Source organism: Micromesistius poutassou (assembly GCF_964030765.1).
Source record: "Micromesistius poutassou genome assembly, contig: SCAFFOLD_2583, whole genome shotgun sequence".
Classification (NCBI taxonomy): domain Eukaryota; kingdom Metazoa; phylum Chordata; class Actinopteri; order Gadiformes; family Gadidae; genus Micromesistius; species Micromesistius poutassou.
Genome location: NW_028179088.1, coordinates 39824 through 65805, shown reverse-complemented (window position 1 = coordinate 65805; position 25982 = coordinate 39824). Strand labels below are relative to the sequence as shown.

The 25982-nt window shown below is 44.3% G+C and overlaps 1 protein-coding gene across 2 annotated transcripts; it reads right to left on the bottom strand.

Annotated features, from left to right (window-relative positions):
* Window positions 1-6714: 6714 nt before the first annotated feature.
* On the bottom strand, window positions 6715-23349 carry LOC311373126 (leucine-rich repeat and coiled-coil domain-containing protein 1-like). 2 transcript variants are annotated; one of them, XM_084489971.1, is made up of 20 exons: window positions 23300-23349; window positions 22880-22926; window positions 22383-22588; window positions 22157-22222; window positions 21855-22022; window positions 19134-19300; window positions 18178-18357; window positions 17439-17695; window positions 16052-16226; window positions 15320-15468; window positions 13984-14188; window positions 12480-12619; window positions 11474-11675; window positions 10420-10605; window positions 9866-10040; window positions 9161-9324; window positions 8631-8839; window positions 8110-8247; window positions 7357-7492; window positions 6715-7263 (listed from the first exon to the last, which is right to left on the bottom strand). In XM_084489971.1, the coding sequence occupies exons 2-20, from the start codon at window positions 22921-22923 to the stop codon at window positions 7153-7155; spliced, it is 3078 nt and encodes a 1025-aa protein (XP_084346097.1). In that variant the 5' UTR covers window positions 22924-22926; window positions 23300-23349; the 3' UTR covers window positions 6715-7152. The 2 variants fall into 2 exon arrangements, with proteins under 2 accessions (XP_084346097.1, XP_084346098.1); XM_084489972.1 differs by having other exon boundaries at window positions 23316-23347.
* Between the last annotated feature and the right edge of the window lie 2633 nt (window positions 23350-25982).

Sequence of the window (25982 nt, the reverse complement as noted above, 5' to 3'; positions counted from 1 at the left end):
GCCTCTGTGTATGTACAAACTTCTCAGAAGGCATACCTGCAACCGAGTAATACACAAGACACATCAAGCTATCGCTTTTGTACTGTTTGTTCTCTCTCTATTTATGCCAAGGATACATTCCATCGATTGCAAAACATGAGTCATGTTACTACTTTTGTGTTTGTATGTAAGCATGCATGTGTGTACTTGTGTGTGTGTGTGTGTGTGTGTGTGTGTGTGTGTGTGTGTGTGTGTGTGTGTGTGTGTGGCATATGCACGAGTGTGCTCTGCAATGAAATAGCACAAGGTACTGTCTTTTTTTATACTAACAATATAGAGCTCTCTTTGGATAATTTAAGCTTTTAAACACGCAAATCAACAGTGCATGGCTCTCCAACGTTGGATGGCCACAGGAGGCAGTACCACTTTGCAACAGGATGTTCTCTGATGGGTTAATAGTTCAGACTGAATGTGCACTGCCTCTGCAGGACAAGAGAGGGAATGGTTTGGTGTAATTATAGTATTTGGGTTCAGCCAGATTTTTTTTTTTTAGAAGTACTTAAAAGACTTGCAGTCAAGTAAAAACTAAAGTATTTTTATCTTCGATTTAAAGTGGGCGAGAGAGAGTTGTGCAAGCCCTAGGCAAGTATTACCACTGAAAAATAATTTCCAATGCATTTATTTATCGTCTATTTTTGATCATCATGAGCGCAACAAGGAGTAGAAAAACAGACACCTGTTATTGTTATCCACCAGGGGGAAATCACTTCCAAGTATTGATCAACGACTGACTGTGTCTTCTAGTATGCCCAGTTCTACGCAGTGTTCCTCTGTTGAGTCAAGCCCATATAACATGTATTCGAAAATGCTGAAAGATCCATGACGCTACGCAGAGACATGCGTCGCGACGTGCATTTTCAAAAACGTGCTGTGCGTCGAAATCGAAAGAGAACACTACCTAAATCTTCAACTGAGACGGACAGGCATGGGGCCGTTGCTTTGAGGACACAGTGGGAAGCACAGGACAGGGGGTCGTGGGGGAAGGTGATGTTGTGCTGACCGAGGGAGCAATGCCTTCTGCTGTAGACGACTGTGATGCTATGGTAACACTAGTTAATGCCAAACCTGGACTGTTGGTAAGTAGTGCTAGAGTAATGTGGCACCCAGAGGAAAGGCTCCCCTACAGCCGGCTTACACACAACACACACATGCAGGCACCCACACACACACGCACACAAGCACACAGACCACACACACAAACACACAAGCACACACACACACACACACACCAAATAAGCACACATACCACAACCACAAGCATACAAATGCCAAGCGGGGCATTCATCAAGAAACTAATTTCCTACACTACCCCAGTTTCACTACCCTCACATCCACCACCCTCACAGTCACTACCCTCACATTCACAACCCTCAAATTCACCACCCTCACATCCACCACCCTCACAGTCACTACCCTCACATCAACCACCCTCACATCCTCTACCCTCACATTTATTAGACTGACATCCACCACCCTCACATTCACTATATCCACTACCCTCATATCTAAATCTCCCACATCCACTATCCTCACATTCACTATATCCACTACCCTCACACTGAAAATACGGAAGCTCTAAGAATGCAGCAGGTGAGGTGAATAACTGATTTACGTTCAACCTCTGGAAATCAACGGTATGCCTATACATTCATACATTTTCTAGAGGCCACAGACCTACCGGTGCATGTCTTTTAACTACTGTAGTCTCTCAGGCCGCAAACTCTCTAGCTGGGGAGCTGTATGTTCTTTTCTATGATCGATGACCATGGGGTTTTAAGCTAGGTCTTTTGGAGGTAGCCTCCAAGGTATGTGCCGCCGGAGATAATATTTGCTTATTCTAGAACTTTTTCTTGAAAGTGTACATACAACCTGGTTGGAGTTTTTTGCCTTATTAAACAATAAGCTTACAGTGATTGAAACATGCCTTTTTAGATTATATTCTCTTTGATATAAAGACTATACTTTTTTTGTAAATAGCCAAAAAAGCTGTAAACTTTGTTGTATCTTGTACAGTGTAAAGTTGGGTTATTTAATATTTTGTAATAAATTCAATATTGGTGTACAAAATGTCAAGCTGTTTGTGGGTGGTTTGTTAAAGTTAAACTTATTCCTGGAATGGTCTACGTTTGAAGTGTCTGCGGAGAACACCTGGGGACGATTTGCTTTCAACTAGAATCCTCCAATCCCTGCTTAAACACCTGTAACACCACCACCTTAAACACCACAACTTTAACACCTGGGTAACATTTTAGTGATACACAGGAAATTGCTACCGTAGTCTATGGGTCAACATACAGACACGGCCATGTGTCTTGGACCGAGCAGAGCCCATGAGTTCTCTTTAGTGGGACGTTTGTCAGAGTTCGATCCGTGTTAAGTCTCGGCCTGTGCAATCATTTTCTGAGGCAAGTGTATATGCCAATCATATACAGACTAATACATACACCAACAATAAGTATACCAGCATGGCCATGCACACACATCTTGAGGGGCAAAGGCTCAAACAAATGAAGACGACCCCTCGCCCCCTTCTCTGAAATTTCTTTCTCTTGGATTTTCCAACCAATCACAAAGCAAAATTATTAATTAAGTTGTATGACTGATGCAGTTTGTTTATGTTATATATATTAAGCATTGTATTTATATAAACAACATCCTATGCAGCAGTACAAACTACAACAATATTATTATTCAAAAGTATAAATATTCAATTTTTATGTATTTTGTTGACCGGACACCTCAGCCAATTAGGGCAAAGGGGCAGTGGCCTGGGTCACTGTGGCGACCCCCTCTTGCACGTGCTTGTATACTAGTAAAATAAATAAATAAAATAAAATCATCACTAACATATACACCTCTGGACACACACCCACATAGTGCCCTGTCACTCTCAATCACAGCCCTCAGCAAAAGCCATCAGATCCAGACGTCTTCTTGTCAATCAAGCATCAATGATTTGATGTGTTACAGAGAGGAAAATGAAATATCTTATTTCCCTATTATATTAATTTACATATTTTACTTCCAACGTAATTTTTATTTTATTAATGTATTTCATTTCACCAAAATCCCTCACTTTGTTTTTATTATAAATGAGTGTTATTATATCGTTTTCTTGTGCCCTCTGGTGGCTTCGTAGTGTATTCTTGCTCTCGTAGCCGGTTAGTTTAGATCTATGTGATGAGAGGTGAGTAACGTTCGCAAGGGTAGAGACACTTAGATTATATGATTCATAAAATACATGTTTCATTGGATGATTTTGTTTGTGATTGTTCTACCCAGTTGAGAGGTATGCAAACTAGTCACCTTTCGGCGAAAGGTGAAAAAAAATTTTTTTTAAACAAAATTGGCCACTTGTGTGATTCGTGGAGATCCATTGAGAAAACATTGGGGTGGGGGGGTCTACACAAGAGTTGTTCAAAAGTTTCAACCATGCAACCAACTATATCATTCATTTGTTCACTTAATTTGTTATTATCGTTGTGCAACCAGGACTCTCGTATCGCAAGTTGTTTAATGAGAACACAATTCGGTGTTTAGCTAGGCTAGTTGCACACGTCTTTTTTATGTAGACTAGCCTAATCAAGGCCTGCGGTTCGATTAATACTTTTCTATTAGATGTAGGTACCCAATTAGATGTAGGTACAGCATGGCCTTTTCATGCATTTTAATTGCCCATAGATAGGCTACACCAGCGGTCCCCAACCACCGGGCCATTCAGATCTTAGCAGATCTTAGCTAGATTCCTGACCGGGCCTATGGCCGGCGGCGGAACCCCGACCGCGGAGCCCCCCGGCGGCGGAGCTAAGATCTGAATAGGCCTATTAGCCCCAGCTTGATGTTTCGGATCTTAGATTATGCTAGGTGAAAAGTTTGGACCCCTGGGCTACACTATCCATTGGAAATTGACACAAGTGGCCGTGTCCCAATTCAGGGGTTGCATCCTTCGAAGGACGCATTTGAAGACCGCATACGTCACAGCGGCGCGTCAAGTGCTGTCCCATTTCGAAGGCTCCTTCGAATGCGGCCGAGATATGCAGCCTTCGTTTCCCGGATTTGAAGGACGCATCGGATGCATCCTTCACGGCCCAACGTATCCCAACATTCATTGCGCGTTGGATATTTTTTCAGAAATGGCGCGGAGAGAGCGGAAGCAGCAGCTGCAGCGAATACATATTTAATGACAAAACTATGTAAAAACATTTTTTTTATATAAATGTAAGGTTGGGACCATTTTAAATATGTAAATTTATTGTCAAAGTTTAATTACATTAACGCTAGACATATAACGTTAAACTAATTAACGTTAAGCCAACGTCCTCTCTTCCTCTTCACCCGCCGGCTCCGGCGGTGAATCTTCTCCCACTCCTCCAATAAAAGATAAAACATAACCAATAAAATGATCATTTCTGGCTCCATATATCTCCTCCACTGTCCGGTTTGAACCGCAGCTGTCAGGGTTGCTAGGAGACAGGAGCGGCGCGTGGTCACGCAAGGTAAAGGACGTTAACGGCTGGTTGCGCAATCCGGAAATGCTCCGTAGGCTAGACCGTCCCATTCCACAACGCTCGTTCGGCCTTCGATGCAGCCTTCGCGGTCTACGAAGGCTGCATCCTTCGAAGGACGCATCCTTCGAAGGATGCAACCCCTGAATTGGGACACGGCCAGTTTCTCGTCGGTGAGTTCGCCTTAGCACTACAGGCATCATGCACTTGGCACGTGATCAGACCACCAGCTCGGTCCTTGGAGTTGTTGGTCGTAGCACATTGAGACTAGTGTCGCGGTCAGTCGACCGCCTATTTATTTTTGTTCTCCAAACGGCTCACTGTAAGTTCACCTCCGCACAAGTCTGTGCGCTGTGCGCGCCCTGCTGGTTAATCTGCTATCCTCTTTCTTCCCCCCCCCCCCCCGCCTTCACTGCTTTGATATGAAAAATGGCTGAGGCAGGTGAGTGCTCCGAATCAAGTCGAGTATTTCAGGCCAACTGGTAAAGGAGTGTCACGGCTTTTGTAACATTTTAGTTGTAATATTCCCTTGTGATACATTTTAGCTGTAATACTCTCACATAGCCACATAAAGCAGCACCGAGCATAGTTTAGAGGTAATTTCCCCTCAGAATCGCCAGAGGGCAGCACTGAGCACAGTTGACAAATTAGGCAGTAATACTCTCACACAACCTCAGAGGGCAGTACTGAGCACATTTAACAAATTAGGCAGTAATACTCTAACACAACCTCAGAGGGCAGTACTGAGCACATTTAACAAAGTTACAACATTTACACATAGGGGCAGCAACGGACACACAGAGGAATTCGGCCGTTTCTCAATTCGCGTTCTCGTGCGTTCTCGTGTACTTGCGTTCTCGATAAACGTCATCAGTGGTAGCCCAAGCACTGTTCCAATTCCAAGTACGCGAGAACGCGAGTACTGTCGTAAAACCCGGAAGTGTTCTCGATGCGTTCTCGATGAGGCCGTTCTACCGAGGATGCATCGGAGGTGACTCGTGTGGACTTGGGACCGTTAAATATCCCAGAATGCATCATCGAGTCCGCTGCTGTTCCAATTGCAGGTGCGTACTCGCGTTCTCGGAAGTCCGTACTTGAAAGTCCGGACTTGCCAAGTACGTACTTCCAAGTCCGCGAGAACGTAGTCCGCGTACTTGGTATTGAGAAACGGCCGAAGTGAGTAAGTTTTTAGAGCCGTAGAAGAAGTTTACTTTTACCTGTTTATAAAAATCAACAGCTGAACAGAGGCGAGCAGAATCTCTCGGCGGCGTATCCTAGATGCCAAGCTTAGAGACGCTCCGCGCGTGTTATATACCATTCCCCTCCTTTTGTTTCATAGACGATAGACCAAAACCTTAACCAAATAAAGTGAGTTAAAAGCGATCCTGTCTCGGCGGCCTTTCCTGGACTAAAATATCATAACACTTTCAAACACACAAACCATAAAGCCTATGGACGCCTCGGGACGGACTAGTCAACGCGCTGCGGCATCACACTATGGAAGCATATATGTAGTAAAATTAAAATAGCAATGCAATTTGCAATTTGCAATTCAATAAGTCATTACATTGTGCAATTGACAATTCATTATGCAATTTAATAATGTAATTTGTAAATACGTTATTCAAAGTGTATTTTAATATGCTAAGTGAAAATGAAATCCTCAATAAAATTTGCAAAAGTTATAACAATAAAAATAGAATAACATTTTGTCAAATTTTTTGAGTTCCTTTATTCAAATTGAAAAGCTATAGCGTCCCCGTGATTGCAATGCACTTCGCCACGCTCCGTGTGTTGCAAAATTCAAATGACATTTCAATCCGCAAAATACTTTGCAAATCGTTTTGCAAAACGTATCAGCTAATCGCGTCTGGGGGGGAACTTACGTCACTTGCTCGTCAGACCAGCTGATCATCCACGCACATTGCAATTTATTTATTTATTTATCCCGCAGCAGCTGCCAGACCGTCTTTTCCGCCATTTTCAGTTATAATTACGTAAACTCAGGCAAACCATAGACCTATTAAGAGTCAAATCTGGCACAATGCTAGGCATAGAAAATAAATTGCAACGTGCGTGGATGATCAGCTGGTCTGACGAGCAAGTGACGTAGTCCCCCCCCCCCCAGACGCGATTGGCTGATAAGTTTTGCAAAACGTTTTGCAAAACGATTTGCAAAGTGTTTTGCGGATTGAAATGTCAATCCGTTATGATGCTTCAAATGAGACATGCCCTCAGGGTTCATAGGTCATTAGCTCAGTTAAGGGTCCACTGAAATCTCACATACATGGTGGTGACTAATCTTTGCTTGAAGCTAGATATTAAATCTGTTCTAATCTGTGCAAACGGCAGAAACCAATGTATTCCTTTGAGAAGATGAACTTGGAAAACAGGGTATTACACCTTGAACCAGAGCAGGGGCCCACAATTATAAGTATAAACACATTTTATTACTTCAGTCATGATTCTCCATAATAAATAAACTAAAGAGCATTAAACCGTAAAAAATAGTAACGTTAATTTTACTAAACAGTATTATAGCCAATGAATTGTTTTCATAAAACAACAAACAACAGACGTTCTTCCACAAAGGGCCCGGGTTCAAAGGTCAAAAGTCTTTCAGCACGCTGGTGAGACGCGTCATCTTCTGCTCCATGGCTCTCTTGGTACACTCCGTCTCTTCCAGCAGCATGCGCATCTCCTCTTCCACCTGAATCACCTTACCAAACACACAGACGCACACCGGCTTGTGAAGACCACTTCAATAACACCTAACGTCCGCTACCTGGGAGGCGTGTTGCCGGCGCCCTACCTTCTGATTGGCTCGTTCTATCTGCTTCTGCTTGTCGCTGGCTAGCCGTAGCAGCTCGGCGTGATGGGAGGCCTGCAGGGATTCCAGCTGTCGACGAAACGCGTCGTCCACGCTGCGCAGCTTGTCGACCGCAGCTCTAGAAGAGAATGAAGGGCGACGCCAGGATTTAGACCTGATGCAAGATGTTACGGGGTTTACGAATCACCTTGAGTCAACGAAAGCACACACTTTGAGGCTTTTGAAGCCACAGTTGTGATCTACTTTGTCTGATTGAAGGGACACGTTCCACATATCGATCGCTCACCAGAAACTGACACCACAGCAACATACGTGATTCTTGGCAGGATTCTATCAAATGACCTTTTTATCCATCCTATGCATTTCTCTTGTTTTGTATGGTCAAAAACAGCTTGTCATTAATTCTGATAAAATCGTTGTTTTATCTAGTTCATTTTTCATGTATCAGCTTCTTTGTTTAAGCTCAACCGTTTCCACGTGAGAATCCTATCGGACATAAAGCGATATGTACTGTAAATAGTGGACATAAAGCGATAGGTACTGTATATAGTGGACATAAAGTGATATGTATTTTATGTAGTGAACATAAAGTGATATGTACTGTATGTAGCGGACATAAAGCGATATGTATTGTATGTAGTGAACATGAAGTGATATGTTTTGTATATGGTGGACATAAAGTGATGATGTTTTGTACAGTATATAGTGCTTCGCTTCGTCCACAAGGGGGCGTACTTATGAGCCTCTGCTGCCTTGTCTCGGTCCTCCAGCAGCAGGCGCTCCTTGGCGTCAAAGTTGTCCTTCATGCGCATCACCTGCCCCTCCAGCCGAGACAGCAGCCCCGCCTTCTCCTGCCACTTCTTATTGGAGGAGCTAGAAGGGGGAGGAGACACAGGACGAGGGCTGATGGTGAAATGAGTGCCTAGCTCTCGTTACCCTCAAAAAACTTTAAGTGTTTCATACAGTCTCAAAATAAGGGAATCCCTCCCCTTAAGGCAGCGGTTCCTAACCTCTCCCCCATTCTTAGCTCTGCACTTTTTTGCTAAAATATTTGTGCATACACATAACACATTATTTAAACCCAATCGACATTTCGCTGTAATATCAATCAGTCATCGCACCGCACTAAGTGATTCAAAGCAGGCATCAAAATGAACTCTGGTTGTGTGAACAGGACAGTTTGTTGTCATTTCTCTTGAACAAAAAAATCAGCCAAAATCGATGGGTATCATCCCCGCACACGATCAATAACCTGCCTGTGAACGTCTCTGAGCTCGTCCAGCTCCAGCTCCCGCTCCGCCAGCTGCTGCTTGAGCTGCTCCTTGCGCAGGGTGAGCTGCTCCATGCGGTCGCGGAGCTCAGCCAGCGCCGCCGCCTCCTCCTCCAGCCGCCCCTGGGAGCTCTTCTGGGCCTGGGCCGCCTCCTGGCACTGCCGGCGGCTCTGCTCCTCGCGCTCCTGCAGCCCCTGGAGCCCGGCAACGGTCAGACGGGGCGAAACATCGCAGATGAAACATACAAGTCCAACATTGTAACAGAAACGGAAGTTGTAGTTCATGTGCTGGGGACATTTTTTTTTAAAACTTGATGTAATGAAACACGTGACCCTTGTTAAAATAAGTCACTTTAAATCCAAAACCAGAGTGTGCATAGTAATTAAAATACACAGATAAATGACAAAACACTGAAAAAAGAAGACTATAACACCGAGATAGATAGATCTACTACAGAGCAACAGTAGCGAACAGCTGCAGGCCCAGTAGTGGCGTGCGTTAGCCCCGCCCCTGACCTCTTTCAGCTGGCGGATGGTTGCCGTCTGGTCATCGATGATCTTGGCTTTGATCCGGAGGCCGTCACCGTCCTGCTCGCTGTGCTTCCTCTGCGTCTCCAGCTCGGTGGCCAGCACCTCCAGCCTGGCCTCCAGGCGCCCGCGGTCCTGAGCCAGCGACGCCCCTACGGACAGGAGGTGGTCATGTGACGAGCTCTCTCTGCAAAGCTCAGCCCTGTGTCTGTGTGTGTGTGTGTGTGTTTAAAATAACCACTAGGTGGTAGCATTTCATGTGCAACTAGCTGCATGGTGTCAGCCGGTGTGTGGAAAGGGAACTTCATTATCGTGTGTCAAAGATGGCAGGTTCAACATGAAAACAATTTCTACTAGCCCTCAATCAAAGTTGTAATTGTCAGTGTTTGAACCTAAAATCAAAGACTTCACATGTTAAATATTATATTTCAGACAAATACATACACCTCAAAAGACATCAACTGGCAAAATTGGCACGTGCCTTTACCTTGTGTCAAATAACGAACACTGGAGGATTTCTTTTATGCAACACATTTTTTTTTTATCACTGCCACGATCGGCACAGTTAGAACGTTTTACTGTTCAGAAGGGACTGTTCCCTGGCACTGGCCCTGGGCGCCCCCCCTGTGGCCCCCCTCTGTGGCCCCCCTCTGTGGCCCCCCTCTGTTGATCCCTGGGGGGGCCTCCCCCTACCTTGCTGGGCCAGCTCCTGGCCCCAGATCTTCCTCTCAGCCCTGAGGCCGTCGATGACCGACTCCTGGGCAGTGAGCTGGGAGAGCAGCCGCGACTTGTCCTTCTTCAGCAGCTCCAGCTGCAGGCCCAGACGCCGGGCCTGCTCCGCCTCCGCCTCCAGGGAGAGCACACGGCCCTGTACACACACACACACACACACACACACACACACACACACACACACACACACACACACACACACACACACACACACACACACACACACACACACACACACACACACACACACACACAAAAACATACAAAAACATTATGGTGAAAGAAAGACAAACCTGTATAAAAAATTCAGGGCTCATGTTACGACTTATATATATTCAAAATGTGTTTAAATATTTCAATTGAGAATTAATATTATAAAGATAAATATTTATAGATATTTCAGAACAGAGTGGATAACAGCAGGAAACCAAATAATTGAAAAGCCTCAACATAATATAATTTAAAACAACATCAAACACTGATCCAAAGGAGAGGTCATGTTTGATAAAGGGCACCTTCAACTCCTGGACAGCCTCTTTCTTGGCGTGGCTGAGCTCGGAGAGGCGTCTCTTCTGCTCCTTCGCCATGGCCGTGAGCTCCTGCACCAGAGAGGACGAACGCCTCTCTCTCTGCCCGGTCTGGGCGAGCGACTCCCTGTTCTGAGAGAGCTCGGTGCTCAGGTAATCACATGCTTCCTTCACCTGCGGAGGGCAATTTAAATAGCTGTCGTTTGAGTGTGAATTGTTAGACAGGCCATGGCCGTCTCCGTCCGCTGTAAGGGAGTGAAATGCTCTGTGAGAGTGTTTTCGAGCTGACTGCTCCCCTGCCTCGGTCGGAGCCCATTTGGATTTTAGACGGCTGCCAGCTCATTTCTGACCAATTAGGGCATCTCTTCCTCTGATTACTTCGGGGAAACTATCTCACCATCTTGTTTAGATTCAAAATCTTGCTCTCTTCCGGGCTTTTCTGCTCTCTCTTTCCAAGTCTGCTCTCTCTTTCCAAGCCTTTCTTTTAACTTTAAGAGTTAAATAAAAACGCAAAAAAAATGTCACAGTGTCACTTCAATAGGGATTTCATGAGTGAATGCAGGTTTTTGAATTTGAATACAGTTTTGCCGCCAGATGTAGGGATAGTGTAGAGAGCGTGCTGGGAGACAATTACATTTCCTTCAGGGGCCAAATTAAAACTGTAACGCGAAGAAACATTGATTTATTCAGTTCATCTCGAGAACTCGCCTTCAGAGACCAAATCTATCTGCAGTGAAACTATCCTGGTTTGATCTTAAGACTTTTAGCATCAGGTGGAATTGAAAAGTAAGCCCAGCCAGATGGAGGTCAACATCAAAGCGTTCTCCTTTGTTGTCGTTACTGGAGGGCGACGTCATGACGACGACACCATTCCTCCAATGGGAGGCTGAGAAAGACTCAAAGGTGACATAGTCCGACGGGACTCATCTATCCGTCATACATCGAGGTCGACACGCCCACTTGTGATGTCAGAAGAGGCAGATTTTCAATTTTTTTCCCAATAACATAAATGGATCCTGTTCCCAAATCCCATCAGTCCTACCTCGGAGAAGCGGGCGGACTCGATGGTGAGTGCCATGCGGAACTCGTCCTCCAGGGCGGCGTACTGGCTCCGCCCCGCCGCCAGCTTCTCCTCAAGCTCCGCCTCCCGCTGGGCGTGTCTCTGCTGGACCGACGCCACCTCCGCCGCCACCGCCTGGCGGAACTCCGCCCCGCCGGGTGTCAGCCGTGACGCCAGCTCCTTCCTTTGAAAAGAGGAAAGGTTATCGCGTTTGCCAGCGAGCAAGGCGGCAAATGCTAATGCGGTAACCTATACTAAACAGATTGGAGTTAGTTTGTTTTTCCTGCTGTCGGGGGGAGAGGAACGTGTCATGAATAAAGATGGTCAATCGTGTCATTCTGGAACAAGGTAAACTGTTTGCTTGAGTGTCTCTGCAACACTGTCAATAATATGCAGGCACTCTAAAATTAAGAAATCTTTTGTTCCGGCTCATGACAACAAAGTGAAAGACACAGTCCATATCTTATGAAAACAATGTCAAAATTTCAATCTCAGTCTCGGATCTTTGTCAGGTTCTCATGAAGATCCGGATGTGATGAAAACGTGGAACACCTGGGGAGCGATATAAAGTGTGCAGCCTCTTCTCTTTCAAAAGTATTGTTACCATACTTCTTTGATCGATAAACCACATGACATTGAATCTACAATGCTTCTATTTTTTATTTTATTAGTAACTTTGCCTTTATTTTCTCACTTTCTAAAATGCATTTTTTTTAACTCTGCCTTTCTAAAATGTTTTTTTTTTTAACTTTGCCTTTATTTTCTATCTATTTTACTTTTTACTTATCTATTATTTTCTTTTATTGTATGACAATGTTTATATGTGAAGCACTTTGAGTCTGCCTTGTGTATGAAAAGTGCTATATAAATAAAGTTGCCTTGCCTTGCCTTGCCTTGCCTTGACCGGCACCTGCCAAAAACTGGATGTTTGTATACCGGTATATCTCCTTCTACAGTCCACATACTCTTCGGAGGTATTGCCGTCTACCTGTGCTCCTGTTCCCTGGTAGTGAGCAGCTGCTGCTGCTGCTGCAGCTGGGCTCTGAGCTGCCGTACGGCAGCCCTCTGGAGCTCAGCCTCCCTCTTCAGAGCCACTGCCCGGTTCTGCAAGTCCTGCTGCCGCTTCATCTGAAAGCTCAGCACAGGTTAGCTCCACGCACAGGTTAGCTCCACGCACAGGTTAGCTCCACGCACAGGTTAGCTCCACGCACAGGTTAGCTCCACGCACAGGTTAGCTCCACGCACAGGTTAGCTCCACGCACAGGTTAGCTCCACACACAGGTTAGCTCCACGCACAGGTTAGCTCCACACACAGGTTAGCTCCACACACAGACACAGGTTAGCTCCACGCACAGGTTAGCTCCACGCACAGGTTAGCTCCACACACAGGTTAGCTCCACGCACAGGTTAGCTCCACACACAGGTTAGCTCCACACACAGACACAGGTTAGCTCCACGCACAGGTTATCCCATCCCTCACACAACATCACCACGCGCAATTATTAGACTAGAAATGAACCGGTGCAAAAGTGTAATTTTTTATAAAGGTATATTATGATTATTACTAATTACCAATACATTTGATACATCAAAATAATAATAATAATAATAGAATAAAGGATAAATATATAAATATGTCCAATAAACAAGAAACCATAACTTTGTGCGTTTGGGTCAGCCTGACACTACCTCCAACAACTATATGAGAATGTTTCTGCTATGCCTGGTAGCATCAGTCAGCCATCATTGCCATATAGCTCAAAAATACAAACTTTTCAATTTTGAAAGCTTCAAATATGTCTTGCTTTTAAGGTACTTGCACCTCCACCACTGCAACAGTTCATGGCTCAAAGGGAAAGTGGTAACAACAAGAGCAACTACAAGAGGGGACTGTGAGGTACCATTCAGACGTAGTGTGTTTGGTAAAACAGTCTTCTCTGTTAGAGCCTCCCATCACTGGAATAACCTCCCTACCGAACTAAGAAAGACCAACAACTATGTGACCTTCAAACTTAACCTCAAAAGATGGCTTAAAGCAAAGCAAATATGTAATCATTAGCTTCACGTGACTAGTATTACTCCTCTTGTAGTTCTGTCCCCCGTATTGTGTTTACTATATTGTGTTTACTTATTCTTGTATTGTACTGTATATGTTTCTGTACGCAAGTTTTTACTGCCATTACCTTGTTTAACAACCTGCCCTGGGACTACAGATGAAAATTATCCTATGGCTAACTCTGGCCCATTTACACTTCATGTGAAAACTGATGTGTTGATTAATGTGCACTGTCCCTGTTAAATAAACAAATAAATAAATAAATCAGTAGTTAGCCGATTTGCTGCATAAGTATTTAAGCTACTGTTAGCATCAGCGGTTAGCCTGCTGCTGGCATCAGTGATTAGCCTGATGTCACTGTTATCCGTAGGTTAGCATCAGTGGCGTCAATGCTAAGGTTTCCCATGTGACTGAACTACTATGGAGGCGGCACTACCTCCTCGGCCTGCTGCCCCGCCCTGAGTGCGTCGGCGCGGGACACGCTCTCCTCCAGGACGCCCAGCGCCCTCCTGTGCTGCTCCTCGTCCACACGGGCCTTCTCCAGCTGCTGGCCCAGCGCCTGGCTCCGCCCCTCCAGCTCTTCGGCCCGCCCCTGCAGGTCCAGGCGTCCCGCCCGCTCCCTCAGCAGCAGCTCCTTCAGCCTGTAGTGACGGCGGACGGAACGAGAGCTACTGCCAGTGTTCTGGTCCTGCCACCGGCCGTGTTGTGATGTAAAACCAACGTGTGAATGAGTTGGACGACTTTCATAACAGGAGAGGGGGAAGAGTGGTAATAAAAGGAAGACATGGACCGAGAGGAGAATACAAATATAATGCATATACAGCAACAAAATAGGGTGGAGCCGAGTCAACAACAGGGCGGAGGATGCAAAGCTAGCTGGAAAAAACGTTTGCGCAGGTGGACCGTACATCTGAGGTGCACAAGCGAGGAAAGCGATTCTTGAGAACACCTTGTGTATTTCCCTGGGGAGGAAGTTCCTCCCTGTGATCTGCCTGCTGATGAGAAGAGGCTATAGAGTAGGGACGCACGCACCCGGGTCATTATGATGTCCCCAGTAAATGTGTGGCAATTAAGATTGACTCGCATGCCACCGGTGACATATGCTTACCATACGGCCTGTAATTGCTATCACACCCCGACAATCTATCTTAGCAGGGGGCGTGGGGAGTGGGTACAAGAGACACGATGAGCTCTCCCTCTCTCTCTCTATCTCTCCCTTTCAATTTCTCTTAAAGGAAAACTATCTGATGGAGTGTGGGGTGTTGGGGGTGCTTTGGCGGATAGGGAGCATTTAATTATAGATTATTATCCCACAGACGATTTAAACATTAGGTATATTTGCAAGCTGTGTAGGTTTTCGCAAAAAGAAAAAGAAGAATTCCCACCCCGTGGGAAATAGCTTCATTAGCGCAGTCAGACCCTGCGGGGGCAAATCCTGGAGAGCCAAGAAATCCTTGCCTTTTTGCACCAGGCTTTTGATATTGTGGAATTTCAATGGCATATAGAAAATATTCATTTGAGGGGAAGGAGAGATGAATCAGAAGCAGGAAGTGAGAGAGTGAGTGGGAGAGAGACAGAGATACAACAACATAAAAGGAAAAAAATACATTATTAAGGTGACGTGTGTGTGTGTGTGTGTGTGTGTGTGTGTGTGTGTGTGTGTGTGTGTGTGTGTGTGTGTGTGTGTGTGTGTGTGTGTGTGTGTGTGTGTGTGTGTGTGTGTGTGTGTGTGTGCGTTTGCATGTGCATGTGCGTGGCATCCCCCCCCCCACCTGTCTGTGGTGTGCAGGGCCATGTCCTGGAGGTCCTTCTCCTCACAGGCCCTGCTCTGCAGACTCGTCAGCTGCTCCGTCAGCCTCCTGGTGGCCTGCTCCGCCTTCCAGCGCCGCTCCCGCTCCTGGTCGCGCTCCTCCACGATGGTCTGGCGGTAAGCAAGGAGGCCAGGGACCACCCGGGAAAGAAGGCAAAGGGAAAGGGGAGGAAGCTTTTTATGTCTATTCGTCTGTCACTGACGCTGGACTCAAAAGTCCACCGTGTGGTTCAACATCGAGTGCTCGTCACTGTAGTCGCGGGATGTCACACCGCTGGTTGACAGGACTATGTCTGCATGTCTTTCATTTCTAATTGAATGCCATCGCAGCTATAGTATAGAGTGATATAATCAAACATGAAGAACCAATGAGAGATCGCTCCGATGCTGAATATTTGTGGAAAAAGGTGAACACAGTTTGCGTAAGCCACATATACTGTAAATGTTCCACTGGTTATTGTGTCTGCAGTTCTTTGGAACGAGCAGTCGTCTGTCGACATCCGTTATCCTATTTAGGCATTCACCGTTGAGCCGTGAATCACCGTTTGAGTATATCCATTATTCAACGGGATAAACATTGAAGAAAGTGAACCATAAACGGAAGGTTAAAAGGCTCTGTGGGTCAACATACGTTGCGGTTTCATCTTCGCCCAGCGTTTGGACCTGAGAAGGAGATACAGTCCGACTCTCTTACCCTGTAGGTTTCTTCTTCTGCGGTGGGCTTAAGCTTTTCCTCCCCTGGGGCCCTGGTGGTCTTGGCAGACCCCCCCCTGGCTGTCCCCACTGGCGCTGCACCGCACGGGGCATTGGCCCCCCTCCGGGGCCCCACTGCACCCTTGGGGCCCTTACGTTTAGGCGGTTCTTGATCACTGCACATTAAACAATCACAGGTATTGAACGGGCCGTAAACATATCGATCACAAAAAGCTCCCGGAGCATAAAGAAACGTCAGGCTCAGGGAAAAAACGATAAAGACTGACGGCTTTACTGGCACTTCCAAGCGTGTCCAAGTCTTGGCAATGTGTAAATCCAGGATCTTTATCGACACCTGGCGTTTCTGACGAGCACAGGACGGGCCGACTTCAATGACGTAGTTCTGCGTATACTGTGTTAGGAGTGGTTGATTAAGTGTGTGTGTGTGTGTGTGTGTGGTTGTGAGTGCATACACGCTATCATGCATTTAATATATCATATCACACACACACACATGCCATCACCCATGTTTTTGATAAAAACCATCTTCTGCCAATAAATTAATTGGAAAACATCAACATTAGGGATAGAGTGGAAATAAGGGCAGACTTGGACCCAGAGGAAACTACAAATACAATTCATATACAACAACAACACCTGCAGTATTGTACATCATAGCAGCAGTCATCTCTAACAGAGAGGAGGGTTTTACAGCCTCCGCTCTGGAAAGAAGAAGAAAATGTATATCACCCTCTCCACTAGGTTGCACTTGAAGGTCAGGTGGGTTTGCTCTACTTTGTAAGCAGCCGTTACGATTTATGCACCATCGGCCTTTCACAGCAGAATGAACGCTAACCGTACTTTCAATAATTGTTCTCTGGCAGTCAGGAGAGCTCTTCAGCCAAACCACCTGGTTATTTTGTTTTAGCGTGTGTCAACTCTGCTCAAGCGTCCTTGGACAATGCACTGAGTCACTGCTCTCTATTCTGTAGCGGATCAAGTACAGCAATAATTTGGTAATCTTTGAGACGTGCTGAATGGATCCTGTTTTTTTGACGTCCAGTACATTTGGATAAAGAGGGCTACTTAATTCAGATTTTAAAGCAAATGACTGAAATAATGAATCATTGCACTGTTAAACTACAGCTCCAGGTAAAGCTATATATGTCACATTATGCCTTATATGTTCATATAAGGCATATTCATAACTATTTGTTATGAATGATTAGCTGATGGCAGAATTTCTATCAACTTTAATTAATTCCTTAATTAATTCCTGTATTAATTAATTTTTATTTATTTATTTATTGTTTATTTATTTTGGCGATGTAATGCGTAATGCGTAATGTGTAATGTGTAATGGCCATCGCTGGCCAGCAGGGGGTTACCTGTCCGACCTCCGGGCCCGGACCCCCTTGAAGCCGCTCTTAGCCGGCACGTTCCTCGCGGGCGTGGGCGTGCTGCTCGTGGGCGTGCTCCTCGCGGGCGTGCTCCTGCAGCTGCTGGTGTTCCGCTGGGCGGAGGCTCTGCCGCGCCTCCTGTTCTCCGTGCCGCTGTCGCCCTCGCTCTCCGAGGTGTGGTCGATGTCCCTCTTGGCCCTCTGCACCGGCAGCCTGGAGGGGCCGGGTCCAGCGCGGGCCGGGGCCTGCGTCACAGTACCGTTAAGGCTTCATTAAAGGCTGAGTAAACCCCCAGTGGCAGCGGCAGACACTTCCGCCGAAGAGATAAAAGGAAATGCAGTGTGAGGCAGAAACACCTCCGTTGGGGTTTACTGGAGCAGGTGTGAGGCACCTTGTGGAACGTATTCTGAACCAAGTCACGCACGCTGCAGCAAGGGAGTGTGGCCAACAGCAGACTACTTTGGCTTAACAATTCTATAACTTTATGTATACCAAAACACAGAAGTGTTTACTCAAACAGAAACGGTGTTCAACTGAAAAGAAAATCAACATAGAAATACCAGTCTTTATGTCCCAGCGTCGATACTGCACTGTCATGGTGTGAGTGTGACGCAAAAGTATACACATAATCAAAACTTTACGCATAATCAAAACTTTACGACTTTACACACCCCATGCACAATTAGTCAGGGGCATTCAACAGCCTGACGGAGGTAAGAATAAGCACCTGATGGAACAGCTGTGACACTTGGTGCTCCAGCTTCCTGATGCGCTGCTCGTTAACTCTGTCTGCCGGAGCAGCTGCGGTGGGTGGAGCCCGGGTCTCCCCAGAGACGCTCCTCTGGCGGAACTCAGCCAGGACCTGGTTGATGCGGGGTGTGCTGAGAGCGCCGTCCCCTTTAGAGAGCTGTGGAGAACACCCGGGCAGACTGGGGTTTACTGCCACCATCCCTCATAGCTCGGCATCGTAGCATTTCAGACTTCAGAGTAGGAAAAGATTAGGAACGAAACCCCGCCTCAACTCAAATTTCCTAGTCGGAATGTCAGGCGAGGTTGCTCCCTCCAACCCCCAGTTCACGGTTTGATGTGGTATCAACATGGCTGTCCACAATGTCAAAATTATCATTGCTCATATTTTTACTTTTAAAGTGCGATTTTCAGCATGATATTCTTAATCGATCAACACTCAGATACATTGGTTATTTAAATGTATGAATATAGAAATTATTATGCAGCCATTAGCTGTATCAAACAGAGACAAAGTTGTCCATGTTGGGAGATTTTCCAACTTTTAACTTTCCAATCACTTCAGAAGACATTATTGACGCGTTTCCCACCCCTGACTCACTCAGAGACAGCACAGAGGTGAGATAACCTATTAAAATACAATGAATGGGGATGTGTAGATTTATCTGATTGTGGGCACACAGCACAGCATATGGCATCGCAGTGGGTGAGTAAATATGCCATTGCCCTGACATTGACTGTATGCTTGGATAGTTTAAAGTTCCTATTAGGTGAACACCCCTGATCCTTGGCTACAATAGACAGAGGTTCTGTTCCTACAGTGTTGGTGTGTGTATTCCAGCCAACTCTAGCCTGGTGGTCTAATCCTAAACAACATCCTTTGCACATTTTTCACAAGTGAATGTCAGCAACCCAACGTTTCCAACGTCACCAAACCTGTTCGCTGCAACTGGTCTCAGAGGAGAACAGGAAGTCCACGTAGTCCTCCAGACCGGGGATGTCGCCAGGGCTGTCCTCCCCTAGGGAGGCTGCGTTCCCCAGACGGTCTACTCCATCCAGGACACAGACCTGTGGTAGGGACTGCAGGACCATCTTCCTGTAGGCTGGAGCAACCAAAGAGAGGGAGAGATTGAGATGTTCTACTCTATTACTACTACTACTACTACTACTCTATTGTTTGGACCTTTGTCATCAATTTAAATTCCCTCAGGAATCATTGAGGGGGGACCTAATTTACAATGATGCCAAGATTACATCATGGAAAATTCAATACATAAATCAAATCAAACAAACAAAAGTAGTCACAATATTTACTGACAGATAAATGGGAAAGTTATCTTCCAAAAGGCAAGTGTATTGATTTTTGGGTAAATAGAAGATATACCATGAGTCCGCTGCACTGACACTAAAAGCTGTCCTGGTGCGAGATCATTGGAGCATGATAAATGTGAACCAAAGTTCAAATGCAACGTGGAGTTAATATAAGAGGGCAGCGTTCCAACAAGGGCTTTATCAATAATAATAACAGCACAAAAACACTTTTTGTAGTTCCTGTATTAAATTTTTTTTTTTTTGTCTACCTTTGAAGGCCACCTTTGGATTGTGTTGAGCTAGAGTTTGGGTTAGGGTTGAACTGACCTACTCTATTATGAATATTAACGTTAGCCAGCTTACATGCTTATAATTCAGGTCCCACTAGAATAGCTTCTGTACATAGCTGCACTGTACCCTTTCGCTATTCAGCATTTGGACAGGCAGCCTTCTCTGTTAAAGCTGTCACACAATGGAACACTATTCCAGACAACATAAAAAAGTGACTTGCTTGGTGTCTTTAAAGCTAATATAAAAAAACGCTTACTTTTCTTTTTATTTCAGTCACTTTCATCTCCCCATGGGGCTGACAAGGTGTGTGTGTGTGTGTGTGTGTGTGTGTGTGTGTGTGTGTGTGTGTGTGTGTGTGTGTGTGTGTGTGTGTGTGTGTGTGTTGCGCATGCTGCCACACCCTCTGATCATGTAGTGTGTGTGTGTGTGTGTGTGTGGCGCATGCTGCCACACCATCTGATCATGTAGTGTGTGTGTGTGTGTGTGGCGCATGCTGCCACACCATCTGATCATGTAGTGTGTGTGTGTGTGTGTGTGTGTGTGTGTGTGTGTGTGTGTGTGTGTGTGTGTGTGTGTGTGTGTGTGTGTGTGTGTGTGTGTGTGTATTGCAATGCATTAAATGGTTACATTTATGTTTTTAATTGCACATGGTCCCTTTCAAATCAAATTAAATCTAATCAAGTGAACAAGTGGAGCATGATTTGAGGGTTTCCATGACAATGTATCCATGCAAATGATTAAGAATGATAAATGTGTTCTGGAACGCGACCAGAGATAGATTGTGATCTACCCTACCATCAAGGACAAAAGAGGAGATGAGAGACACAGACAAAGATAAAAACCAAAACCTAGAACCAAAGACCAAACCATTGGTTTTTGGGTTTGGTTTTAGGGCTTGTATTTAGGGTTTGATTTTTGTTTTAGGGTTAGGGTTAGGGATTTAGGGTTGGGGTTAGGATTTAGGGTAAGGGTTTGGTTAGGGTTGCGGTTTGCTTTTAGTTTCAGGGTTTGGTTTTAGGGTTAACATTAGGGTTAGAATTTGGTTTTAGGGTTAGGATTTGGTGATGGTTATGGTTTGGTTTTAGGTTCAGTGTTTCATTACGGGCCAGGGTTTGGTTTTAAGGTTAGCTTCAAGGTTAAAGTTTGGTTTAAGGGTAGGCATTACTGTTAGGGTTTGCTAACCCTCTGCTTACCCTAAAACCAAACCCTAACCTCACAATCACAAGTGGGCACAAAACAATACAGGTTTTTACACACTGTTGAATTATTCTGCAATATTTCATTGCAAAGAACACATTCTTCATTCGTTACCACAGGATTTTGATTTTGATTAATCCCATGTAGGATTAATAAAGTCTATATTATCTTATGTCATTGAATATATACATTTATATGCATGAAATATTTTATATTTTGTAAATAAATATGTATATTTACATAAAGTACAATTCATTATAATACATAGCGGCCAGCTAATGTGAAGCCATGAGACAGCCTTTTCATGCTGGCTATATTTAGTTTGCCCTTGTTAATTTTCCATTACTTACAGGCCCAGGGAATGTACATGCTTCTTTCTTGACTGGGTTAATTAGGGTCTTGTTCGCATACAGTATGCATGGCCAAATAAGGAGCTCAACCTGAGAGATACTTCCTGAAACCTGCCAGGTGCTCCCGAGCATACCACACTGTACACTGTTATGCGCAGTATGTTAGCATTGTATAGTAATATATTATATATATATTTGTTGAAACGTATGCTGCTTAATAAAGAGCACTGACTTTGAAACCTTTAAAACATCAAACCATTGGACTTTAAATGGCGCTTCATGTATACTTGCTTTCATCCAGATTCGTAAAGAAAAAAACAAATTTCTTCCCAGTTCTGTACAATCATCAAGGAGAGAATGTGACCTTGTGCTGCAGATTCCGTTGTTTAACAAATTGGTGAAAGGTGCAGACTACGTCCATCGTGTATTACCTCTACTACCATGGAACCAGTGGCTGAAGAAAAGGAGACCTTCATCACTGTATACCGAGCCATTGTGTACACTTTACCTGACAGGCTGCATACAGGGTTGCCTTTACCGTCCAGGCTCAAGGTGACCTCCCTCAAACTCTGCACTCCCAGCAGGCACTGCAGCAGGTGGTTGATGCTGTCTAAGCAGTTGCTATGGAGACTGAGCTGCTTCAACTTGTAGTCCGCTCCATGGAGGTAAAGCAAGCCTGGCATAGGCACAGTGGAATCGATACAGTCAAGTCCCAATCGATGGTGTGAAAGCCGCATTGCTTCGACACCTTTTAATTTAACTCCACAGAATAAATACAGAGCACCTCGTACATTTGCTTTGCGCACTCACCGGTGAGGCTGTTTATCTTGTTGTAGGATAAGTTTAGTGTGGTGAGGTTCACAAGGCCGCCGAGTCCTGAGGCAGAGCAAAAGGACATCAGTGGCTCAGTGACGCCGCAGCTCATAAACCACTGACAAGTCAACCGCCGTTCACGTAATGATGAATAACGACTTGGGGAAAATCCACTCGCTGACTCTTGTTGTCTTTGTAAAGAGAGAGAGAGACGTAGCCTCACCTTCGACCTTGGCGATTAAGTTGCAGGATAAATTTAAGGTCCTGAGGGACGTCAGGGATGCGAGCCCTTCGATGCGAGAGATGCGATTGGACGAGAGGTCCAGGTGCCGCAGGTGGCCGCCTGAGGTCAGCGCCTCGATCCTTGAGATGCGGTTGCAGTGCAGATTGAGTGATGTCACGGTGGAACTCAGGGGAACTTCCAACAAACTGGGACAGCAGGGAAAAGCACAGGGAACGGTAAGACAAAACGTACCAGATATAGAACTGCATTAAATGGGATTTTGAGAGATGTATGGCAGATATTGGATGTTGTTTTCTAATATTGCTTACATTGACTTGTTCATTGTTCATTGTAGTGGACCTTAGATCATATCATACCCAAATAAAAAATATGATATATATATATATATATATATATATTGGTGCAATGAGACAGAACGATTCAAAGGGTGCAAGCCCTTTCTTTTTTCAATAGGAGAGTCGTAGAAATGAGTTTACCTCGACACGTCCTTGTCGATCAGACTCAGCTCTCTGTGCGCCATCACCTACGGAGTGGTTGGCCGTTAGTTCGGTTGTCCTTTATGTTGTTGCTATGTACACATTGCATCCCGCATTTAGCTCCTGATGGACACCTATTGCTGATCTATTCACAGCAGAAATGCCAGGAATTCACAGTCAGGAATTCACAGTCAGGAATTCAAAGTCACATACACTGCGTACAGATAACAGTTAGAAAGTGATGCTTAGATGTTGTATATAACTACAGGACTACAGCTCGATGGCTGACTCTGCTACCGTTCACACATCTTCAGGAAACTTCATCCGTAAAGCAAACCCCACATAAGTAGCGTAACGACCCGCAGTCAACTAGTTATTTTCATTGTAAAGCGTTAACAGTAATATAATAATAAAACTTACAACAAATGCAACATACTCTCTGTGCGAAGTTTGTTGTTGTTGTTGTTGTACCGCCGCTCCAATTGAAATCGCCGCTTCTAGTCACGTACTTCCTATTTGGTGACGTATGCGACTTACGTTTCTGCTCGTCGTCCAATCAGAGCACCGCCCACCATTGGCCAGAGGCTAGAAAAAGACGAACAACATAAATAACATTATAAGGTGAAATAAGTTGAATTAACTGAAGTAAAAAGTATGGGGTACTTATTTGGTATCTGATGAAACGTAATTTTTAATCCATTATGGTTATCGGAGATACCACTCGGAGAGTGGTAAATGTTCAACACGTGGTTTATTCAGAGACACAAGGTCAACGAGCTTGCCTTGCACTCTGGAGGTGGTTCATGAAGCAGCTCCCGAATACAGCTTAAAAAAATCTGTTTATATTGGTAATAGGCCCAATAGCATCCAGCTGCAGCGCCGGAGCCGGGGCCTGTGGTGTGGCAGATGTGATGTGGCAGGTGTGGCAGCTACTGATGTTAGCTTGGATATCATGTGGTCTAATTAGAACAAATTAATTTACATCATATCACATATGTAAATCTAGATGGAACAGCCTAATCATTGCACAGCATGACTGTTCAAATCAAACATATATCATAGTGACACTGTCAAATTTAACTATTTCTGATTTAAATAATCTTTCTGAGACTTAATTAAGGGACAGAAATATCAAAGTCTACATTTTAAAACCTTTTTCTATAAACCTTACACCTATTTTCAACATGGTCTCGGAAAAAGACCCATAGGCTTATACGTGCCTATTGATAATATAATATCAGTCTTTATTCATGTCACGAGGGAAATACATGATAACCAGGGAGGGAATGGGAAATCTTGTTAACGTTAACTTACATAATTGAAAGTTGGGATAATATAATACCAAAAAATGGAAAGAGTTTGCTGCAATGATTATACATGTACTTGAACGGTTCCTGCTCTCCGACCATATTTTAAGAGACGCTTCCGTCTTCATAATTGCATCCACAGGGGTAAAAATGTGTTATTCATCAGAAGTATATTACTGCATGCCCCATTACACTATAATTTTCTATCATTAAAGCCATAACACACACTAGATTGTGTCTGTGTATAGATGACATGTAATGCACCTCCCAGGTGCGTTGTGTAGATCCTAACCCCCATTATGCTCATAATTCCTGCAGCCGCCACCGAGATTGGTGAAGATTGATTCACTTCATCAAGCAGTGGACACATTGTTCAAATTAAGGTAGAGCTGCATGACTGATCACCGCAGAGCTGGTGGCCGGCCAGGGCTGATTGGGTTCAATTTATACCTGTGGGATCGACAGCCGAGCCTATTTAACCTGGGGGAATGATGATATGTTGCTAATGAATTAGAGACACCATCTGTTGCCGCCTCGCCAGCACTTACCACCCCCACCCACCCACCCTGTTCTGAAACCTTTCAAGGGCAATGCGCGAACAGGATCAATACATATTCATGATTTCCATTAGAGCATTGGGTTTATATATATATATATATATATATATATATATATATATATATATCATTCACCCTAAGTGGTAAGTTTTTGAATTTGTTTTTCTTTTCTTTCCTTTTTTGTTACTTACTTTAATCTAAAGCAATCATTGCGTTGTGATGGTCCAGAGTAGCTGTTGAAAGTAGCAGCAAAGTAAGTAGGTTGAACTGTTCCTGAATGTATTTTTCTTAATTGTGTTTATCTGAACATGAATGTTGACTTTTATGTTTGAATGTCAAACATAAGTATGATAAAATGTCCACGTTTGTTAGATTTGTTCCTTCTAATGCACATGCATTTCTTGTCCTTGTAATACTGTAGCCTAAAGGTCCCACCATCACTTTTCCAAACTAGCATATAAATGACGTTATCAATTATGCAGGTATGCTATTATGCATGCCAGCATAAATTCAGGTACTTGGTTTTTCATACAACTGTAATTGAGATTTAGGTCCCAGGACTGGGTAAAACATCCTATCTAAATGTTTCACTGGTTGTTGCGTTATGGACCATGGTGCCAGTGAGTCAGGTGATGTCTATTGAGTTGAACAGAGGATTTATCAGACAGTGATGGCAGTATTCAGGCCTTCAGGCATTCAGAGCAGTTCTTAAATAGAGTAGAGTAGATTTAGTAAGACATAATATGCAAAAATGTTCCCAAAGTCAGAAACTTAATTTAATGATTGCACATTTCATTCTCCTGCTTTGTATTCAAATACCATTTTGATCAGATATTGATTTATTTCAAAAACAGTTTGTTGGTTTTTAATTCACAGCTGTACAACTGACGCAACAAATACAAAGGAGACATAATAATCACATCTTTCACATGCTGATCATAAAAATACTTCTCCTCACACTCTTGACAACAATGAGCCACAATTAAAATGCATAATTGTTTGGATAATGTATATGCCAGAATGTATACACATTGAACATAAAATAATCAGTGAATAAATTATATATATATTTATAGTCCAGCAAAATGTATTAATAAACGGTTCACATTGTGGCAGCACTTCACATGATGGAAAGTCTTTCTTAATCGCTAACATTGTTCCCATTTCTTCCCATATTTTCCTTACCCTTTTAACCTCAATACATTATAGCAAAAGACAAATGCAATTTGGTCAGAACAA

What these genes read in the sequence shown, in the direction of transcription:
- LOC311373126 (XM_084489971.1), bottom strand. Translation starts at nt 22,923, where the DNA reads ATGGCGCACAGAGAGCTGAGTCTGATCGACAAGGACGTGTCGAG. An exon ending in CTTAATCGCCAAGGTCGAAG is followed by an intron (nt 22,223 to 22,382) that starts GTGAGGCTACGT and finishes GCTCTGCCTCAG; the next exon opens with GACTCGGCGGCCTTGTGAAC. An exon ending in CGGGCCCGGAGGTCGGACAG is followed by an intron (nt 16,227 to 17,438) that starts GTAACCCCCTGC and finishes TTTAATGTGCAG; the next exon opens with TGATCAAGAACCGCCTAAAC.